Source organism: Protomyctophum parallelum (genome assembly GCF_964188405.1).
Source record: "Protomyctophum parallelum genome assembly, chromosome: 18".
Classification (NCBI taxonomy): domain Eukaryota; kingdom Metazoa; phylum Chordata; class Actinopteri; order Myctophiformes; family Myctophidae; genus Protomyctophum; species Protomyctophum parallelum.
This window is the reverse complement of record NC_139716.1, coordinates 10,205,638-10,223,834: the sequence shown is the minus strand read 5'-3', so window position 1 is coordinate 10,223,834 and position 18,197 is coordinate 10,205,638. Positions and strand designations below refer to the sequence as shown.

Below are 18,197 nucleotides of genomic sequence, written 5' to 3'. Positions count from 1 at the left end.
CGCAAGTAACAGTAGCCTACAGTACTGTAGCTTACTTAGCCTATTGAAAAACACAACATAGTGTATTTTCTTTAATAATAATACAAAAATAAAATATATACATTGGCTGTGTCAGTTATCATCTGTTGGCCCAACACTGACAACTCAGGCAATGTATATATATTATTTTATTATTATAATTATTATTTCGTTACCAAATGCTGTACACTAATCTTAGCCAAAAAGCAAACATACACGTTTACAACGCACCACATTATGGCGTGTCGATAGATCTGATCTAATAAACGGGACATGTTAACATGCTCTGCCTCCTGTTTCGTCAAACGCAGAGTAACCTAGTAAGAGAGTAATGACACTCATGTTGACTCACTCTAGCAATGGAATGCGGAAGTGCTCATTCTATCTCAATGGGATAGTTCCAGCCATAGGAACAATGTTTGGAACTATCGCCACTCAAGTGTCACCACTCTCTTACTAGATTACTCTGGTCAAACGCAAACATGAGCACAACGTTAGTTAAACTATCACGATGCATTCTGATAGTAGCAAATGTCAAGTAGGACTGGATTAACCATGGGTTTGGTGCTGAGACGCTTAAAAAGGTAAGACATTTACTGATTTACAAGCTTACCTCGCCTTGTGCGTTTTGAGGTGACGAAGAAAGTTACTTGTTGTAGACCCCTTTTCTTTAATGAACACACCGCATTCTTTACATTTCGCGGCTCTGTTTTTGTCTTTTTGTGAAAACTCTGTGTAGCCGAAAGCAATTATAGCCGGGGCACACGCCGCCGGAGAAGTTTCTGTAGCAGCAGCTGCTGTTGTAGTTGTACTCGTCGTCGCCATGATGTGATCTGGTGAATGATTGAGGCTGATGATGTGAGGAGGAGAGATCATAGATGGGATGTTTTTATGGTGGTGGTGGCGGCTGGGGCGTGCCACAGCAGCACAGCAACCAGCAGCAGGACGCGGCTTAAGGGGAAACCCTCCCATTTCAACAGTTTCAATGAAGCCGGTTAATTTGCGGGAGAGGGTCGGCATCGCGTTCATTAAATGCGTCCAAAATAAATATTTAATATATAAAACAAAGATTGCCCACGAGTCTTTGAGCTCGAGTCAGAGTCAAGTCTGAAGTCTTTGAGGGAAGAGTCCGAGTCAAGTCTGGAGTCTTTGAGACTCCCGAGGGACAAGTCCGAGTGTGAGTCCCGAGTTGCAAAAACATGGACTCGAGTCCAACTCGAGTCCGAGTCTCCGACTCGAGTCGCCATCTCTGATATATTTATTATGGTTTGGCGATGTATTGGATCTGCTTTTTAGGTACTCAGATCAAGCGCATCAGTCCCGACCATAGGGACCCCGACCATAGGGATACCTAAACAGTAGATCCAAAACGACAGGTGGTAGCTGGGGTGGAGGAGGGTGAGCAGCGGGTTTGTATACAGCAGCACGCTGATACAGCAGCAGCAAAGAAAGGAAGCAGGAGGAGAAATGCAAACCACCGGTTAACCGATTCTGACCTGAGATCAGATTCATACGAGGTTTCCACTGGACACACACTGGTCTGATCAACCCATTCTGACCTGAGATCAGATTCTAAAAAATGTCAGTCGTTCCTTCGATTTTTCAAAAATAGCAGACCTACAAGCTCGTATCGCGCCACTCGGTGGCGCGATATGAGCTTGTAGATCTGCTATTTTTCAATAGATAAAGCATAACATGATGCCAACACCAAAATGGGTGCCCGGTCAGAATGGGTTAAAGTAGCCGGTATGAAGATGGAGTGAGTGTGTGATTGGCTGAGTTGAATCATGTGAATGAGAGCGTGATGCTGCCGAGGCGGCCCAATTAACGGCCGGCAGCAACTGCACCGAGGTTCCCTAACTGAACTTTCGCTCTGCGCATCATGTCTACGACAGGCACAAATGCCTCATTAGTGTTTGAGGGGATTGAAATGGGTCCACTTAAGCACTGTGGAAAGCATTAGAACATCCTGGGTAACAGTAAAAGGTCGCTGAGTGGTGAGTGCACCATCAGCACCCTGACACCCACCACCAGGACATCTACTGGAAAGTCTGTGTGCGGAGATGGGGCACGACGTCATCACCCAACCCTTTAACCCATTCTGACCTGAGATCAGATTCACACGAGGTTTCCACTGGACACACACTGGTCTGATTAACCCATTCTGACCTGAGATCAGATTCTAAAAATGTCAGTCGTTCTTTGATTTTTCAAAAAATAGCAGACCTACAAGCTCGTATCGCGCCACTCGGTGGCGCGATATGAGCTTGTAGATCTGCTATTTTTCAATAGCTAAAGCATAACATGATGCCAACACCAAAATGGGTGCCCGGTCAGAATGGGTTAATGGACTGTTCAAAACGGTGCCAAGGGGAACGGTACCAAACATTGTCTCCGGGGCCAGAACCGTCCTCAAGGCTTTTCACCCAGGACAATGTCAATGTCTACTCTAACTGTCATACATTTATAATGTAATGTCAATCATGGATGTGGCCATGGCCTGCACTGTGCCTTTCTGTGTTCTTGCGGGTGAGTGTAGTGAATGTCTTCAATTTAACATTCTGTATTGTACTGCCCACTGCTAATTTTGTTGCATGTTGCCCTGCATGATGAGTGATGACACAAACTGAATTGTATTGAAGAAGCCTAGGTGACTGGTTTGCGTAGGAGAAAAAGTCCACGAAACAATGTTTAATAAACTGTTCTATTCAGGTTAGGACGACAGTGTGTGGGAGTTTATTCCTTCCTGAATCTCAAAAGCAAGACATGAAAGGGTGCTGCTGCATTTATGAATAGCTTAACCCATTTTGGGCGGGAACCCCTTTTGATGTTTTAAACATTATGTTATAATTTAGCTATTGAAAAATACCAGATCTACAAGCTTATAGCGCGCCACTCTACGAGCTTGTGGGTCTGCTATTTTTGAAAAATCGTAAAACTGTGACGCAAATCTTTGAATATATATTCTCTCAAAGTGAATGTTTTTAACTCGGGTCTAAATAGCTTAACCTGGCAAATCCCTTTCACATCCTAGTAAAGCAGTGCTACTCAAACTATAGAGAGCACACGGACAGTCGGACACAGGTGACTCTACTCCGTGATGATGAACAACAGGAGGGACACCTACCTGCAGCAGGGTCTCAGCTGAGGGTCGTTTGCGTGGGTTTTTAATGAGCGCCATCTTCACAAAACTCTGGAACGCTGTAGTCCTGCAGAGAGAGATAGAGAAGGGAGAGAGGGAAAGAGTAAAAAGTGGATGAGGGAAAAAAAACAGAGGTCAGCCAGGATAGTGTTGAGTGGAAAGGGAAATTCAGACCTCTTCAATGTTTCTATGCAACTTTTTAATGCTTCATTTATGTACGATGGTGTTGCATGACGGAAATAGCAGATCTACAAGCTCATAACGCGTTGCATCAGTGACATTGCGGCATGCAACACCATCATAATGCCAAAGCATACATCTGCCTTAAGAGGGAGGGCAGAAGACAAAAGTACAAAATGGGTGGCGTGTGAATATGATAAATTACTAACCAAGAGAAAAGTTAGCCTGGTTAATGAACCAGACTAATATCGCACGGACCGCGGGATATTAGTCTGGGGAGGCTCAGCTTGGATTTCATTTCCAGAGAAACATTTTCTCTTTGACGCAATTGGTCAGAGCTACTGTCAGTCAAAGGTCTCAAGCATTGAAAGTCACTGTACCAAAGCCCGCCCATATTGCATATTCTCTGGTGTAGGAAATGGGCGTACAATTGAGCCTCTCCAGACCGAAATCCGCCGGCAGGCAATTGTTTTTTTGCCAACGGCTGATTCGGTCTGGTTTATTAACCAGGCTAGAGAAAAGTAATGAACCCAATCTATGCCAACCTCGAGATATCTCGTGAATATCTATTTAATCCATATGACAATCACAAGATTAGATTAAAGAGCATTACTCCAGTTTTACAAAAATATATAAAAGGAATTCCCGCCGGCTGACCCCATAGTACTCCCATGGTATAGAAACAGCCTACATGATAATCCTCGGTACACACGCGCATGCACAAACTCAATAAAACATTAATTCAAGGTCGTGCTAAGCATAATAATAGTCCGGTCGGCGCTACACAGCCTGGAGCGGCAATGGAGGACAATACTTCTGGGTCGGCCGGATGAGAGCTTCTTTTCTTGGAGGGAGGGAGGGAATGTGTTAAACCCATTCTGAACGGGCACCCATTTTGGTGTCGGCATCATGTTATGCTTTAGCTATTGAAAAATAGCAGATCTACGAGCTCATAGCGCGCCACCGAGTGGCGCGCTACGATCTTGTAGGTCTGCTATTTTTGAAAAATCGAAGAGTGTCAAGGAAATGTGGGATACCTGAGTTGTATATTTAAGGACATCATAAACCAAGCCATGAGAAGCTATTAAGCTATAAGGAGCTGTTTTCTGTTCCACTGACATTTGACCAGCTGTGACTTGTGTGGAGGGTCTCTCATTGGCATGTGTTAGGACCCACCCCTGGGGGGGGGTAATAATGTACTTAAGCTGAAGTCTGACTGAGATGTGTTGAGTCAGTGTGTGGTGTTCCATTGTAACGCTACACGGCTACTCCGTATTCGAATACACTCTATTCCAATACTCTGAAACTCTGAATTGTGTCTGTCTCAATTATTGTGTTCAACTATGCTATAATTGCTCGCCAACAGATTTGCATTAACAAGAGCGACTGACATTTCTAGAATCTGATCTCAGGTCAGAATGGGTTAATCAGACCAGTGTGTGTCCGGTGGAAACCTCGTATGAATCTGATCTCAGGTCAGAATGGGTTAATAAGGGGATCGAAAAGATAACTAGCCGCATATTTCCAAAACAGGAGGAGCATGTCGTACAATATGTATACAGATCCAGAGAATGACAGGGGAAAGAATTATGGACATAAGAAATGTGGAAAAAGGGGACACTTAATCTCACCACTTGGTCTTATCCTTGAGTCTGGGAGGTTGGAAGTTGCTCTTGGACATCAACATGAGGGCTCTGCAACCAGTGTTGGAAAAGTCACTCAAAAATGTCAATACATATTACTCTCTGCCAAAAGTAACTATTTACTCATTACTTTACTGTTTTCACACTGCCCAGTTTGGGCACATCCGATAATTCACACGTACAGACAAGTGTGCATCGTTTCCGTATCCGCTCTATACTCTTTAACAGTTACTGGAAAAATACATAATATTACTTTAACCCATTCTGAACGGGCACCCATTTTGGTGTCAGCATCATGTTATGCTTTAGCTATTGAAAAATAGCAGATCTACAAGCTCATATCGCGCCACCGAGTGGCGCGATACGAGCTTGTAGGTCTGCTATTTTTGAAAAATCGAAGAGCGACTGACATTTCTAGAATCTGATCTCAGGTCAGAATGGGTTCGTCAGACCAGCGTGTGTCCAGCGGAAACCTCGTATGAATCTGATCTCAGGTCAGAATGGGTTAAGTAATACGTTACTTTCTAACAGTCTGCAAGACAGTTTGAAATGTCACCCCACTGACACTGGACAGACGTTTCAATGGTTTATACTGTGTACTACTGTCGCTGGAAACGCAGCCCGTCAGCCAAATGTTACACAACAAAATGTCTCTCTACCTCGACACTGGCTGGGATTGTCCTAACTCCTCTGACCAAATATGGGTCTTCTGAATCCCCCACGTTCATCATAACGATTAATACACCCCTCCCCCCCAACCACGAGGAGTGGCGTATTGAATTCTGGGCCTTCTGCCAACGTCTCACAGCGGACCGCACCGAACCCCCTTGTGTTTGTTAGACGATAGAGGTCTATATGATTCATATAAACCATGACCAGGCTTTCAGGGTACCTGACAAAGGTTTTTTTTACCCGTATTTTGGCAACAGTTGTTCAGTACCCTTGCTTTGCACCTTGTGGACTGGACCAGTCACACTGTATGCGTGCGTGCGTGCGTGTGTGTGGGCTTGTGTATGCGTATGCTTGGCTGCTGAAATCACCTCATTGGGTGGAGGTCAAACATGGGCGGCTGGAGCTCTGCCAGTTCGATGGCCGTGATGCCCACGGCCCAGATGTCACACAGATGGTTGTAACCACCCTTCTTCTCCACAGCTGCCACTTCTGGTGCCATCCTGGTTGATTAAATACAATTTAATATGTATGTATTATTCATACATAAAGAGGCGTGAAGGAATTCACATGGTGCAAATTACACAGTTAAAGTCAGGCCAAGAGATCATTTTAAATTCTGGAAATTGAAAGAATAGGGGGAAAAAACGGTACTTTCGCTAAATCTAGCCCGGACACATGCAGACACAGGACACAGGAGTACACCCTGGTAAACTCACTAACACTTATTTAATCAATATACATTTAATTTTAAAATATCACACCCGTGTGAAGTGAGGGGCGCTCTAATCATCATCAAAAATGGTGGTCCCTAAGTTATTGGCCAAGGGTTCCCACCGACGTACATATGCCGATTCGCTCAGACACATATGACGTAAATTCTCCGTTCATTGTCAATGGCATTTTTAATGTCTGTTCAGACAACACAAACATTAAAGCTGTCCCTCAAAAATTTAACAGTAGAAAAGCTTCCAGAGCATTGCAAATATAGTTGGTTTTGTATTTGACCAATGTAGAATGGACAGGCCAGTAATAGTCAATACAGCATGAACTACCACCAACTTCTTCCACTTCCACTATGATTCTTCATAACTGGACAGCTGCCTTTTCAACAGTTACGGAGAACTTTTCTCATTTTAAGTCATTTCCATGTGATTTTTATTTTTGAGGGGCGCTCAAAAATGAAACCTATACAGGTTTAATGTTTGTCTTTCCTAGGCAAACATTAAAAACGCCATTGACAATGGACAGAGTTTAATGTTTGTTTTGTCTGTCTCTGAGCAAATCGGCATTATGATGTTATGTTATCGCGATGATGTAAGATGATAAGCTCGTAGCGCGCCACCGAGTGGCGCGCTACGAGCTTGTAGGTCTGCTATTTATTTTTAATCGAAGAACGACTGACATAGAAACATAGCTTTTTCAGAAAACTGTCAGGATGTAGAAGACATTTTTTAGAATCTGATCTCAGGTCAAAATGTGTTAATATATAGAGGTCAGGAACGTGTACAAATGGGCCCACAGGCGATTGTATAATGTAGAAACCTCTCTGCACTCCATGCAATTTGCCACATCAACATCAGAAGATTGTGCAAAGATTAAGAATGAGGGGATTATATTTTCAATGTCAGACGAGGCCAGGACAGGAACGTCCATCTTACCAGTAGGGAGTTCCTATGAAAGATTTCCGTTTGGCCACGGAGGCGCTGATCTCTGCAGCAACACCAAAATCCGCTATAGAGGGGAGAGACAGCATCGGGCATGACATCTAATGAGACAGTATTTTTGACCCACGATGATATTGGGCGAGCAGGGTGTGCGTGCGTGGATGCATGCACAGTGCATAGGTCATTACTGACCCAGTTTCACATCTCCTCGCTCTGTCAGAAGGATGTTCGCTCCCTGTGGATCAGAGAGAGAAGCGAATGTGAGCTCTGTTTCACAGGCTTAATGGATGTGACAACACTCTCTCACACACCCAGTACTAACAAAGTATCTGAATGTAGACGAAAACTTAAAGTAGTAGTAGTACCCTGGGGGGAAAGGGGAAAAAAAAGAAAACTGTGAACATGACTGTACCTTTATGTCTCTGTGCATTTTGCTAGTTTCATGCAGATGGTACAAGCCCTAGGGGGGAAAAAAACATATATTTTTTTATAAGGTCATATACCGGTAATCACAGAAAACAAATATGAACATCAGCAATAACTAATATCAGGTGAAAGAATGTGTCCCTGTTTTCTCAATGTGGTCACTGTGCTTGCAGACTGAGCCACCAAGAGGCCCTAGTTTGTCCCTTTACTCATTCAGATCACACACACACACACACACACACACGATCCACACACACACACACACACCTCTCCCTGCGCTAAAGAAGGTGCCCCAGCGTCTGGAAGACATGCTGCATTGTACCAGAACGCGCCCCCGGTCCTCTCAAAGACCAGACCTAATGTCAACATGATGTGTGTGTACACTAACAAACTGAACAGGCTGCTGAGGGAAGGCCAGCTCTGTATAGTTGGAGTTAAACTAGGAGAGGATGAGGAGGAAGCTGGAAGCTATCCTGAGGAAACCCTCCCACCCACGATGAGTTTTAAATCCCTATTAAAAACTCATTTGTTTCAAAAACCGGTTTGTTTCTCCCTGCCTTTTACTGATCTTGTGTTATCTTGATTTGTTTTAATGTTTGGGTATTTCTTGTTTATTACGTTCATTATGATAGATCATGTCACTTATTTGTTTTTCTATTTTTCTATTGTGAATTCTTCTTGTTATTATTCCTGCGCAGCACTTTGTGGCTCATGCCTAGAAAGGTGCTATATAAATAAAGTTATTATTAAAATAAAGTTATTATTAGCGAGGAGGCGAAGCCACAGCCTTGCCATCAAGCTACTGTAGTGCTACACGATTAATCGAAAGAAAATATTGAGATCTACAGTAGATTACTCTTGGACTCCTGGAATGTACACTAAAGTATGACAATACAATAGACACCTGCTATAGTTTAACTGCTATAAATGTTTCACGGTTGATAAGACTGTACACAAATAGGCCATTCTTAATATTGATGAAAATATAAACAAATAAGTCACATGCGGTATTGAGAAGCAACAGATGTTATGTTGCTGTACTCTGTCATTCTCTGCTATGCAGTACAGCTATATTTAGCGGTATCTGGCTAGGTTAACTACTACTTTGCCCTTACTGTGGCTGGAAACACAACAGCGTGATTCAGCGACTCTCAGCAAAGTGTATGTATATATATATATATATATATATATATATATATTCACGATTTGTCTGGTGATCTGAGCCGCAACACGATGAGCCTAGCATGCGGACAGTGGACATCAGCTGCCTGGGAGAGAAATGAAACCCCAAAAACACCTCACCTGGAGGGTTTCTCTGCAGACGTAGGCGATCTGTTTCTCCTTCAATGGGCCCGTCACTGCAAGGAAAAACTTTGATTAATGGCCAGTGCTCACACAGGAGGAACGACAACAAATATTATGGGCCTATACGTCAGGTAATATTCACAAATATAATATAACACAAACTATTCTATGGGCGGGTGTTCTGCTTTTGAATCAAAAACAGGTTTATGCATCGTGTAATCCTCACATGAATGAGGAACTGGCCAACGGCTTACAATCATGTTCAGCATACTGTACTGTGTACACTGTACAGTACACAGTATGGAGTTCAAATAAAGAACCGACACTTACAGCTATACACAAGTAAGACGCGCAAACGCGGGAAGCGAACGCAGCTCGTAAATGGCAATAACAACAATTAGAATAAATTACATACTTTTTTAAGGTTCTCTTTTTAAAGTTCTCTTTTTAGTGTTTTTTTTTTATTTTATTTTTAAGTTAAGTTTTTTTTAAGTTAAGTTTTTTTAAGTTTTTAAGTTAAGTTAACACTAGACCTGTTCGTTGTTGGAAGATGAACTGAACCCATTTTGAATAGCTCCATAGATATGAAGAGGGAGAGAGAGCTTTTTACCGTGGTAAATGTCCTGGAGTGACCCTCCACCACAGTACTCCATACAGATCCACAGCTTGGTGTTCCTGCAAAGAGATGCACAACTTCAGCTGGTTGTCTCGCATGTGCACTGCTATTGTCCAGGCTTAACCATGTAAACCCTTTACTTAGATGACCTGGTCCCACATCAGGGCTCTGTACATGCTCCACTCCTTTTTTCCCCATCTACTCCCATGGCTCTATAGTCCATAGTCTATACTCGCCCCATGCCTGTTTCTTCCCTCTTCACCAAATCTGCCAAAACAATAGCCAAATCAACAATCTCAGTGAGCACGTGGAGCTGCTATTTTTGTCCAATGTTGGCCCCAGAATAGGGACGCTATAGGGTTGAAGTAAGGACATTCAGTCCAAAGTTCTGATTATCTTTTCTAGAGACATTTTTTAGAAGACTGACTGCAGCCAGAGTTTTGTGTGCTTCACCAAAAAAGCACAATCTGACCTTGAGTTTGCAGAGCAAAAAGTATCAAACTTGATTCATTACAAAATGAGAAACAACGTTGTCGTACATGGTATACGACAACGTTGTGCAGAAGCATGCCAAATGAAACATTTCACTGGTGAGCTATGATGCAGAGCAACTTCATTAGGAACACACAACATGTCACAAGGAGGAGTGGGAAAGGAATTCTGCATTCTGGGGGCAGCGGTGTGAGGAACTAATTCCTAAACTACATTCATGTCTGCCAACAATCCAAGGAATGCCACAGATCTGTAAACAGCACAGCCTGAAAACCGTGGCATGATAAGAGTCGCCGGTTTTGATTCTCTGCACCAACTATACGCAGGGGGGGAAAAAAGAACAATTTCCTCTGCACGGCCCTGATCAAACACTGCTAGAGAACGCCTTTGAGCAACCTCCAACTGCTCCAGTTGGCCTGCTCAAGTACTAGACTGTGGAGTCACTTAACCCATTTTGGACTGAGATTTAAAAAAAAGGCTTCTAAATCCTAACATTTTTCAGAAAAAAACATGTTTCTATGTCAGTGGTGCTCAACCTTTTTCATGTCAAGGACCCCCAGAATTATTGCGAACGCAGTGAGCCACTTACTATGACAGCAAGGGCTGAATGTCTGTGTGTGTGTGTGTGTGTGTGTCTGTGTGTCTGTCTGTCCCGCTGTTACACCACCCGCCCGCCACCAGAGGGCGCAGCTGTAGCACACACACACACACACACACACACACACACAGGGCGCAGCTGTAGCACACACACACACACACACAACCACACACACACGAGCTGCGTTCGCTTCCCGCGTTTGCGCGTCTTACTTGTCTCTATTGGGCCACACGGACCCCCATCTCAAAATATGTAGTTCCAGGGACCCCCTCCAGAAGCCAATATTTTAGTTAAAAATGTTCGCTCTGAAATATATTATATTCAATGATTTGCGCCACATTTGAACAACTTTTCATAAATAGCAGACCTACAAGCTCGTAGCGCGCCACTCGGTGGCGCGCTACGAGCTTGTAGATCTGCTGTTTTTCAATAGCTAAATGATAACATAATGTTTAAAAACACCAAAATAGATTAATATTAGGTGTGAACCTAATTAAAAAAGCCTTACAGCACCTGTGATAGCTGCCGAAGTAGGCCACAATGTTTTTGTGTTTGCACTCCTTCATCATGGTGATTTCCTGCTGGATGGACGTGATGTCATCACCTGAACGGCACAGACAATTGATCGATTAGAGATTAGATGTATTCAGGTGTTTACTTTACACCACAGCAAACTTGTGTCACATACTGTAGCACACAGAACAGTAAAAGCAACCTATAAATCACAGTTCCCAAATCTGGGAACCCATCGGTAAAAAACAAGTCTTGAGAGATTAGTGAGACCAACAACAATTTGCGAGCAAGTCATGTTACGCCTGATTCACACTGTGACTGCTATTTTAGATGCGAGACACCATGCGCAACCAGTTATAAATCAGGCTTTCAGAGATTAAAATAGGGTGCATTTTGCATCCCAAAACGCAGTTTATAGTTAAGGGACGCAATAAAACAATGACCTCTGCATCCACGGGATGCACTACTGTACTGTTTTTTATTCTACAATTTACAATTTAGGCATTTAGCAGACGCTCTTAATCCAGAGCGAATTACATTTAAGCAAGAATAAAAGCATTTATCATGAAACATGCGTAAACTAAGAAAGTAACAGTGGAATATCTATATCATGAAGCTATACATACACTATACATATAAACTATACATATTTACTACTATGCTATACATATGTACTATGGCGTGCTATGACTATATACAATACAGTATAGTTTATTTCGCTAGCTTTAGTTATAATAATAATTTCTTCTTCTGTTTTCTACATGAATATAACCCACATTATAACCATATAAAAAGTTAAATGCTGCAATTTGTAAAAAATGGCAAAATATACATTGTTGAAGTGGGACTCATAAAATGTCCCTGTGACTCATCTAAAAGACCATCCCTGCATCCCGGGACTCATTACATTGGAAACCTATTCACAATTTACATCACTGGGCTTTAGCTTACCAGGATCCAACTTGACAATCTTGATGGCTGCCATTTCAGAGTTCCTGATGATACGTGCCTGGAAAGGATGAGAGAAATAGAAAGAGTTTTCTGAAAGGGGGGCCATAAGGACTTTGGTATGAACTTGAACTATGACTTACTTCTGAATCACTTCTCTTACAATCTTTGATATCCAGTGTTTGTAGTGGTATTATGCGGAGCTGCTGATATTATAAAACCACCAGTCACAAATTTACAAATGATGCCTCTCACAGCCTCACAGATAATATGAAATATGATATCATAATATGAAATATCTTCATGGCATAATTGTCATAAGTATTGCGCTGGAATTCCTAGTCTTTTGATATATACAGAAACGGCATCAAAATGTGCTTTCTTCATTGTAGCTTGGAGCTTTGTCATTGTCCTCCACTTTTTTCTGGGCTTCCCTCCAACTGCTCTGTTATCTTAAATGGTGATAAACTAAGATTAGTTTCTGCAAGTCATCTCACCTTGGCTTCCACCTTGGTACTGATGCTATAACTGCCGGTATTAGGGTTACGATTGAGAACCCAGAAACACGACCCAAGCGACAAGGCCAGCTTAGTGTATGGCCGCACTAATGACAGAATCATTGACTGGAGAGGTTTTCGTCACCACCTGACAAATACAGGGTCGTTGGCAAGACATTTATAGACAATTATAGTCGGGTCACCTAATCAGGAACAACAAGTAGGGCTGTGAATCTTTGGGTGTCCCACAATTCGATTCGATTCAGATTCTTGGGGTCACGATTCGATCCAAAAGCGATTTAAATTCAAAAGCATTTTTTTTTATTCCAGATTCAAAACGATTCTCTATTCAAAAAGATTCTCGATTCAATACATAGGATTTCATCACAATCTACTCCAGCCAACTGAAGTGACTAATACTATACTACAGTAACTTGAAAATGACTGAACACATGATGTTTACTGTGATTAGGGTGAGCTTACATTTCATATCACAAACACCATGTAGTAAAAACTCCTGTAACTGTAATAATAAAATAAAATAAAAAACTATAAAAAATGTTTTTTGGTAATTATGAATCGATTTTGAATCGTTCATAACGAGAATTTTTTTGACACCCCCTAACAACAAGTTGGAACAACATATTGTCAGATGGGGGTCTGTGGCCAATTTATAATTTTTGGGGTCCTTCAGAAAACAGTCAGGATTTAGAAGACATTTGTAGAATCTGGTGTCAGGTCAAAATGGGTTAAAGGAAACTGTGAACAAAGGTGATTACGGAAATTTATGTTTTGTGATAAACCTCCAGGACATGACAACGGTTAAATCACAGCTAGGCTTTGACTACGACCATGCATGGCTATGAATTTTGCAGGTCAAAATATCTCGGTTCGACTGGAATAGGTGGGAGAATGAGATTGTGATCACGACGCAGCTGTTGTTGTGACATGTGGTTAGCTGTAAATGTCACAACAACGGCAGACAAGAAGAAGGAAGGTGGCTTTGGATGTTGTTCAAAATGTGTCCCATCTATGCTACGTTCACAACTTCCCTCGTTTGTGAAGGGAGCATCAATTATCTCTGTTCACGGGCCACATACTGTACTGTCTGACGTCAGGCAGAACGCTTTCTCACTCTGTGCATCCACAGCGGTCGTGGCATCGGCCAATGGAATAGCGAGATCGCCTAGCGGCCCTAGACAAAACCTGTGGCTCGGCTACATCAACTTCCTGTTTTCTTTCCTGTTATATACCCACAGGACTTCCTGTGACTAAAGTGACAGAAACATCTCTGAGAGAGGGTTTTTTTTAGGCGTCAAAGCCTGAAATAACAGCGCCCGGGGTAAATAACAGCGCCCGGGGTAACAATGGGTGGGGCTGGAAAGGAAACTTCGCCGAACTTTTGATCACACATTCTATTCTACATGATGCTATATGATACCTTAATGCATGTGTGGGCTGTGAGCCAAATGCTACAGTGCAGCTGCAGTCATACGTAGGTAAATGGTTACAGTAATAGCTGTAGCAGCAGTGTCAGCATCGGCGGATCTCTAACGGTTGTACATTTTGTCATTTTCTTACCTACCTGAATAAATACTTGATATGACAAATAGCTCAAATACCTTGTCTACAAGCTCACAACCAGTGTATTCGGCATTGGCGACACTTTGTGATCTTGTACAGGTAGATCTTCTAATCTGTACTCAGTGTACTGCAAACATTTTAACAAATGTTGCGAGATTCATGTGTCAGAGAGATTAGAAAACATTGTTGTGATGTCCCAACTCACTGTACTATCGGGTTCTCAAAAGGAACCTGTCTAACTCACCTTTAATCCTCAAGTTAATTTCGTCTCAAATTATTTCCTCATTCTTCTATTCCTCCCCATGCAGTACTTCTCTTCTCCCCTGACAGATTCACAACAGTACATACATATAAACGTCAAGTACAGTGAAGTAGGGTGGAAGGGTTTCTTTCACTGAGGTTAACAGGAAATGTGTCAACTAAGAAGTTCTTAACTGCTAATGAATACTGGCTGTTTTTCAGTCTCCCAATCAGAGAGAGTGATTTAAAGTCGGTCGGGGACCTCACATTTTCTGCTCTATGGGTTAATCCTACTTCCCCGCCAGACTATAAATCACTCTCTGATTGGGAGTCTAGAATTAAAAACACCCATTATTCCACAGTTGAGAACTACTTAGTTGACAATTTCATGTTAACCTCAGCTAAAGACCCACTTTTTTACTTTACAATGTACTGTGAATCTGTCGAGGTCCGGATGAAAGAGGATGAATGAGGCAAGATTTTTGAACTTTAGGATTAAAGGGGAGTTAGACGGGTTCCTGTCTGGGAACCTATCGTCCCTGACTTAAAGCAATGTCTGTCAGCCGGGTCCACGTGCCTGTGAAAAGCTTGCACGTCTTCCTGTCGGTGGTCACTGCACCCAACACCTGTCACGTGTCATCACACATATTACCACCATGTCTTCCTCTAATGTCTGCCATCGACACAGTCACTCGGAAGGTGAGAAACAGGATAGCTCTTTGACGTTCCTACTACGGCAAGCTGTCACGCTACCTTTATTCGATAAAAAGAAACCTACAAAACAGGGCATCTTCTTCAAAGGGAACCCCTGCCAGTTCAGAACCTTTTCCCAAGTTGTATTTGGTACCAGCAGTGGTGCTATAGGTGGAAACACTAAAGCACTTGACTTGAGACTCCTCACTGTGTTTTGGGGATGATATGTATCACTATATGTCAGGGTTTCTCAAAGTGGGTGCCGTAGCGATTCAAGTGGTTAAGAGTCAAGTATACGGACATTTTCATTCCGTCCAAATGGACAGATATACTCTCCAGTTTTCCTCCTGAGATACGGTACTGTATCATGTAGCGTAATATGATATAAATGTAAGGCGATGTGATTCAGCGGTGCCGTGGATAAAGAAGTTATTTACAGCAGTCAGTGGATCCCAAACGTTTTCATGTCAAGGACCCCCAAATTGACACTAATGAGCCCACGGCCCCCCATTAGAAAAGATATGCAAGGGACCCCCATAAGAGAAGATTTTTACCCCAGATCTTTACATGCATTTAGGCTACGGACCCACATTTAATGGCATTCTTTTTTATCTCTGGGCCCCAAATTTGTACACTCTCTGAGTTAGAAACCCATAAGGGTCCATTTCGTTCCTAATTATCATTTAGCTGGGAACCCCCTGGAACTCTCTCAAGGACCCCTGTGGGTCCCCGGACGCCACTTTGGGAATGAACCACTGATTTACAGGGGCCTTTCCCTGAGCCAAAAGAGTTTGAGAACCACACTGCTATATGGGGTCATACTCTGTGAGCCATTCCTGTGAACAATGGCCATCCAATGGGACTCCATTGAGTGCCCACAGAACCGGTCACATGTCCAGTGGTTTCACCCTTGACTCCCAGTAGCTCTGCAGGCCTTGGCGGACATTGGAAGGGAGAAAGAGGTAGTGGGAGGAGGTGATAATGGCCTATTGTCTTCTGCAACAGCACTGTTTCCCCATTCTCACACTGCAGCAGCGGGCACACGCACACAGGGTAGCTGCACGAAATGCCATGGTACCACAAGACAGGAGAGCAGCTCCAAGTGAAGACATGAGCAGGCATCATCGTCATCATTATGTATCTGTTTCCGTTCCTGTTATCTTCCTGCTTCTTAACCACTTCAACACTTACACCAGCATCCCTGTTCCCGGGGTGAACATTGGGTGAAAATAACAGATCTATAAGCTCTCACGTCACTCACACAACCACAACACGTCGTGAGAGCTTCTTTCAGTGAAGAGTTTTGGTGTGGAGAGGGAAATACCAGAGGATTTAGCCCCCCGGGGGACGGGACCCCAGTCAGTCAACTAAGTATAGGCTTTAATACTTTAAGTGGTTAAAGGAGACACATTTTTCATGTGTATGCAGGCCAGGTTTGCAGGCAGCACAGGATGTTTGCATCCTGAGGCTATGATCACAAAGTGTGGATGGAAGTCATTTGACAGAGATTTCATACAGTGGCACAGATGAAAAACAACTATGAACGTGTAAATCTAATTTAACAGAGTGGCATTGTTGTAAACACTTCTCTATGAACAAGGCACAGGGAAAGGGCCAAACCCTGCTATTTGGCAGTGGCACAGCTATTTATGGGTTATTTCAATTCACAGAAGCCGCTGCCAAATCTGTTCCAAGTTTTGAATGGAATTGCAATAATAAGCACTGTATTGGCTCCCTACCAATGTTTTGTTGAACCTCCTCTCTCTACTGTGGCCTTTTTAGAGGGCGTTGCACTATTTTGTCTTGTCTGATGTAGGCTACTAAAAATAAATGGAATAAAAGCTCACAAGGGACTATATCACTAGCATCATCACAGCCCACATTGAGTCTTGACAAGATTCTTAAATGGTTCACTTCCAACATACATTTCACAAAAACACCAGCCAGGATGGCATACCAATATAAATTATTATGATACTGTACTCTCCATTGTATTATCATGGCCACTTTGTAAACACAGACATTTGCCTCACACAGCTTCACCTTGAACAGTAGTAAGCCTAAACATATGGAGAGGACTAGGAGACAGACCCAGACGCGGGTTGTTTACTAATTATGACATATAGTTTGTTCATTACTACATACAATGAACAATTCAGAACAAGTGTCACTTCTCCTGTCGAGGCGGTGGTGCATACGGTATGCAGTCAGAAAACAAAACAAAAACACAAGAGCTCTGCTGCGTTTCGTCCCTTATCGCTCCTCACCTTGAACACATCTCCGTACGTGCCGCACCCGATGCGATGAATCAATTCGTAATCGTCCAAGGGGTCCAGGAATGACACTCCTATCGTCTCCATGCTTTGAACTGCGGTATTCCGACTCTTATCAATCACGACCACGTTATCAATATCTCACCAGCAGCGGCAGCAGCAGCAGCATTGATGAACCGGGGGGAGACCCAGGGAGCGCAGAGAGGGAGAGGGCTTTGCCTCTTAAACCTCACTCAGATAATAGGAGCTAAATTGGAAAAGGCTGAATGTCGATATAAAATGCGTCTACTTTCCAGACAGCCAAGAATCCGCAGTTCTTTTCTGTCATTCATATTAGGTCCAACTCTCTGGCGAGACGCCCCAACACCTCGAGAGCTAGTCTGCATCGAACACTGCTGTCACGTGCTGCGCATGTCATACGAGCTTCTCTGTGATGTGATGATAATGATAACCACACCAGTCTCCAGTTCTTTCAGCCATGGTCATGGACCAACCCCTTTACATCATCAACACAACTCGGTTGTTCGCTTTAAGTGGAGGATAATAGAAAAATAAACTCAAGTTTGTTTCTGTTCACATCGTCTGCGCGTTTGAGGAAAATAATAATAATGCAGTCCCGTATGCTCGCTTTGTATAATCCAACAGCCCTCCAGCCAAATCACAAAATTAACAGCTCTCAGGTCACATCCTTTG

At 43.0% G+C, this 18,197-nt stretch overlaps 1 protein-coding gene across 7 annotated transcripts in view; it reads right to left on the bottom strand.

Annotated features, from left to right (window-relative positions):
• Window positions 1-17,874, bottom strand: part of map4k2 (mitogen-activated protein kinase kinase kinase kinase 2) — a 47,421-nt gene extending 29,547 nt beyond the window's left edge. For all 7 annotated transcript variants that reach the window (XM_083788492.1, XM_083788494.1, XM_083788497.1 and 4 more), the window contains exons 1-11: window positions 17,499-17,874; window positions 12,221-12,278; window positions 11,270-11,360; window positions 9,661-9,725; window positions 9,048-9,103; window positions 7,732-7,779; window positions 7,512-7,554; window positions 7,314-7,386; window positions 6,024-6,155; window positions 4,972-5,034; window positions 3,146-3,227 (exon numbers count right to left, since the gene is read on the bottom strand). In XM_083788492.1, coding sequence (XP_083644618.1) covers window positions 3,146-3,227; window positions 4,972-5,034; window positions 6,024-6,155; window positions 7,314-7,386; window positions 7,512-7,554; window positions 7,732-7,779; window positions 9,048-9,103; window positions 9,661-9,725; window positions 11,270-11,360; window positions 12,221-12,278; window positions 17,499-17,591 — 804 coding nt within the window. In that variant the 5' untranslated portion in view covers window positions 17,592-17,874. The remainder of the gene's footprint in view (window positions 1-3,145; window positions 3,228-4,971; window positions 5,035-6,023; window positions 6,156-7,313; window positions 7,387-7,511; window positions 7,555-7,731; window positions 7,780-9,047; window positions 9,104-9,660; window positions 9,726-11,269; window positions 11,361-12,220; window positions 12,279-17,498) is intronic.
• Between the last annotated feature and the right edge of the window lie 323 nt (window positions 17,875-18,197).